At 42.3% G+C, this 5000-nt stretch overlaps 1 protein-coding gene across 1 annotated transcript in view; it reads right to left on the bottom strand.

The window, feature by feature from the left end:
- Positions 1–3882: 3882 nt before the first annotated feature.
- The window catches only part of cltrn (collectrin, amino acid transport regulator), an 8255-nt gene continuing 7137 nt past the window's right edge, over positions 3883–5000 (bottom strand). Inside the window, exons 4-6 of the mRNA XM_034531295.1 lie at positions 4983–5000; positions 4082–4276; positions 3883–3994 (exon numbers count right to left, since the gene is read on the bottom strand). The exon at positions 4983–5000 is cut by the window's right edge and continues 99 nt beyond it. Of these exons, the coding sequence (XP_034387186.1) occupies positions 3883–3994; positions 4082–4276; positions 4983–5000 (325 nt within the window). The remainder of the gene's footprint in view (positions 3995–4081; positions 4277–4982) is intronic.

Consider the following 5000-nt stretch of genomic DNA (forward strand, 5'->3'; position numbering starts at 1 on the left):
GGGGGACTTTGGCCCCAATGATGTAGTCCTGGTGCTGTCTTGGGCACCACCAGGGTGGATGAAGAGGGGGACTTTGGCCCCAATGATGTAGTCCTGGTGCTGTCTTGGGCACCACCAGGGTGGATGAAGAGGGGGACTTTGGCCCCAATGATGTAGTCCTGGTGCTGTCTTGGGCACCACCAGGGTGGATGAAGAGGGGGACTTTGGCCCCAATGATGTAGTCCTGGTGCTGTCTTGGGCACCACCAGGGTGGATGAAGAGGGGGACTTTGGCCCTAATGATGTAGTCCTGGTGCTGTCTTGGGCACCACCAGGGTGGATGAAGAGGGAGACTTTGGCCCCAATGATGTAGTCCTGGTGCTGTCTTGGGCACCACCAGGATGGATGAAGAGGGGGACTTTGGCCCTAATGATGTAGTCCTGGTGCTGTCTTGGGCACCACCAGGGTGGATGAAGAGGGAGACTTTGGCCCCAATGATGTAGTCCTGGTGCTGTCTTGGGCACCACCAGGGTGGATGAAGAGGGGGACTTTGGCCCCAATGATGTAGTCCTGGTGCTGTCTTGGGCACCACCAGGGTGGATGAAGAGGGGGACTTTGGCCCTAATGATGTAGTCCTGGTGCTGTCTTGGGCACCACCAGGGTGGATGAAGAGGGGGACTTTGGCCCTAATGATGTAGTCCTGGTGCTGTCTTGGGCACCACCAGGGTGGATGAAGAGGGAGACTTTGGCCCCAATGATGTAGTCCTGGTGCTGTCTTGGGCACCACCAGGGTGGATGAAGAGGGGGACTTTGGCCCTAATGATGTAGTCCTGGTGCTGTCTTGGGCACCACCAGGGTGGATGAAGAGGGAGACTTTGGCCCCAATGATGTAGTCCTGGTGCTGTCTTGGGCACCACCAGGGTGGATGAAGAGGGGGACTTTGGCCCCAATGATGTAGTCCTGGTGCTGTCTTGGGCACCACCAGGATGGATGAAGAGGGGGACTTTGGCCCCAATGATGTAGTCCTGGTGCTGTCTTGGGCACCACCAGGGTGGATGAAGAGGGGGACTTTGGCCCCAATGATGTAGTCCTGGTGCTGTCTTGGGCACCACCAGGATGGATGAAGAGGGGGACTTTGGCCCTAATGATGTAGTCCTGGTGCTGTCTTGGGCACCACCAGGATGGATGAAGAGGGGGACTTTGGCCCTAATGATGTAGTCCTGGTGCTGTCTTGGGCACCACCAGGGTGGATGAAGAGGGGGACTTTGGCCCCAATGATGTAGTCCTGGTGCTGTCTTGGGCACCACCAGGGTGGATGAAGAGGGGGACTTTGGCCCTAATGATGTAGTCCTGGTGCTAATAATACAGGAAAAATCTGTGTTTCACTCCAACACCGTAAATGAAAATTCCCGTAAATATATGGTTTCCCCCTTTATTTGAATTAATATATTTGACCTTCTTTTTAGTGTTTTTTTTTTTTTTTACAGTGCACGTTAGACGTTAATTATAATCGAGAACGCTCATTTATGTCCCGCCTTTTGAAAATAGACAAAAGACCTTTGGAGCAGCGATTGTTCCTGTGATGACAACTTTGACGTAGTATTATTCATTTGACTCATTTGCATAAAGCTATTTCAAAACTCATTTATTATTCAGAGACATATCAGGACGAGTTCTTCACACGCTCACTTTATTCTCAATAAAGTGATAAAAACGTGTTTCGACTTCCAGCATTTATCTTTATGAGTGAAGATGCAGCTTTCATGACTCAATATGAAGGGAAATATATATATATGAATATACATTCATACATATATAAATATATAAATTAATTATATTCATATATAAATATATATATATAAATATATATATATCATTATATATATATGTATATATACATATGAATATACATTCATATAAATATATATAAATATATATAATTATATATATATTTATATATATTTATATATATAAATATATATATATATATAATTATATATATATATATTTGTATAAATATGAATATACATTCATATATATATACATATATATATAATTATATATATATATAAATATATATATATAAATAATTATATATATATATATTCATATATATATATACAGTATATATAATCTTCCCTCAAACAATGAAGCGAAGACGCGCAGTGCGGTGCTGCCCCCTAGTGGTCAGCCTGTGCACTGCATGGAGGAACAGCAGCTGAAATGTTGGTGAAAGTATAACAACATGATTTATTATCTAGGATTAGACTTGAGTTGTTTTTTAAGAACAAAATGCAGTAAAACTCTGAACAATCCTGTATGGTTTTTAATATTTACTCTTCTCGTTTAATATGGTCTCTCTCTTCCCTCTTTAGTGTCTTTAAGCTCTTTAAAGTGCACGTGGCTCCTCATCAAGGATCAATTAAATTCACCTTTATGCATTTCTAAACATCTGGACTTTAATAGTTTTTTTTATGTTCACGTTGAAAACAAAATCCACATTTATGAGAGAATAGTCTAAATATATTTCTGACTATTCAAAAATATTAGGAGAAAAAAGTCATAATATTATAATATTCTAAGAATAGACCACCAGTCTAGAGAGAGAGAGACATAGAGAGAGAGAGAGAGAGAGAGCAGACTTCCCCCTCTGGCCCTTGTGTTGATTTGATCAAATCAAAACCAGTTGACATGAAGCGTAAATGAAGCGTAGATGAAGCGTAGATGAAGCGTAAATGAAGCGTGGATGAAGCGTAGATGAAGCGTAGATGAAGTGTAGATGAAGTGTAGATGAAGCGTAGATGAAGCGTAGATGAAGCGTAGATGAAGCGTAGATGAAGCGTAAATGAAGCGTAAATGAAGCGTAAATGAAGCGTAGATGAAGCGTAGATGAAGCGTAAATGAAGCGTAAATGAAGCGTAGATGAAGCGTAGATGAAGTGTAGATGAAGTGTAGATGAAGCGTAGATGAAGCGTAAATGAAGTGTAGATGAAGTGTAGATGAAGCGTAGATGAAGCGTAGATGAAGCGTAAATGAAGCGTAGATGAAGCGTAAATGAAGCGTAAATGAAGCGTAGATGAAGCGTAGATGAAGCGTAAATGAAGCGTAGATGAAGCGTAGATGAAGTGTAGATGAAGTGTAGATGAAGCGTAGATGAAGCGTAAATGAAGTGTAGATGAAGTGTAGATGAAGCGTAGATGAAGCGTAGATGAAGCGTAAATGAAGCGTAGATGAAGCGTAAATGAAGCGTAAATGAAGCGTAGATGAAGCGTAGATGAAGCGTGGATGAAGCGTAAATGAAGTGTAGATGAAGCGTAGATGAAGCGTAGATGAAGCGTAGATGAAGCGTAAATGAAGCGTAGATGAAGCGTAAATGAAGCGTAGATGAAGCGTAAATGAAGCGTAAATGAAGCATAGATGAAGCGTAGATGAAGCGTAAATGAAGCGTAAATGAAGCGTAGATGAAGCGTAGATGAAGCGTAGATGAAGCAGAGGACCAGGATGAAGACAACCAGCATCCTGATGTATTTATGTGTCCTGAAGCTCAGATATGAAGATGATTTATTTGACATGTTTACGAGCTGGAAACCAGCTCCTTGGTCTTAATGGGACCAGTTTGTGTTCATTCTGTTTGCTGAGTGGAAAACACACACTTACAACTACACACCGTAATGAGAGAATACAAATGTGTGAAACTTCTCCTGAAGAAAAAAGACAGAATCATATTCATATAAAATCATTTAAATGACAAATTCATGATAAATTATAACTTTAGCATGATTTTGATGAAGTGCAACAGAAGTCCACCTGGAGCAGCTATATATATATATAAATATGTATTAATATATATATGTATATATATATACATATATATACATATATATATTTATATACATCTATAGTTCTACATCTGCGTCACTGGCTCATCATCTGAGAACGACATGTTGTAAATGGCGTCACTCGCGGCTTCGTTTTCCGTCTTTCCGCCCGTCTCCTCCTCGCCGTCACGCTTCTTTCTGAAACAGAGAAACGACAACAACTCAACAACAAAACACACAAAACACACAAAAGACACAAAACACAATCATAAATCATCTGCTCACCGGATCTTCTGCACCACGGAGGACACGAGCAGCACCACGATGCCGGCGCCCACGCCGCCCATCACCACCCCGAAGGCGATGAGCCACGGGGGCGTGTCCGGGGCCACCGGGGCCTCCAGGGTGGGCGGGATGCCGATGAACTCCAGGGTGTCATCGGTCAGCAGGAAGGCGCTGTTGATGCGGCTCCTGGACTTCCTGGTTCATAAACATATAATAAAGCAGTTTTCAGGCCTGTTGTGATGAGGCTCAATGTTATTGGTGCTTCTTCATCCCTGACCCACACCTGATTGGTGCTCAGAACCCGTCACTCACACCCTCAACCCTGTCTGGTCCACTTCACTTCAGCATGCTCCATAATGTCTCATTAGCATAATAACACGCTCATCGTAAGTTCATTAACACCAATAACGCACACGCTGTATTCAGGTACTACTTATTATATTATTGTTATTACATTTGTTATTTATTTGTTTATTTTGAAGACTAACAGTAGCATCTGGTCCGGTGTGAGCTTACATGGCGGCTAATATTAGCTCATGTTAGCCCAAAAAAACATCAAAATGTACACATTGTTCTTTATGAAAAGGGAAACGTTATATTCACGCGCTAGCAAAGCTCACTATAATACTAGTTTACAACCTCACTCGCTAACGATAGCTAATATTAGCATCCTTTAGACATCCTTTTGTATTTATTGCTTATTATCTGGAACCACGTCACTCGTTTGTCATCTTGGTAATATTTCTGTGGTCCGTGACACAAATATGAATATTGTTTAATCATAATAAACGTCTGCCGCCTCAGTGCACAGGATCAAACGGCATCAGACCCGAGGGATGCACTCGTTGAATGTGACCTCTGACCCCTGGAGGACAAGAGAGGCGTGTCATGTGACGATTACCTCACCGCCTCCTCCACG

The sequence above is a fragment of the Cyclopterus lumpus genome, chromosome 4 (assembly GCF_009769545.1).
Source record: "Cyclopterus lumpus isolate fCycLum1 chromosome 4, fCycLum1.pri, whole genome shotgun sequence".
Taxonomy (NCBI): domain Eukaryota; kingdom Metazoa; phylum Chordata; class Actinopteri; order Perciformes; family Cyclopteridae; genus Cyclopterus; species Cyclopterus lumpus.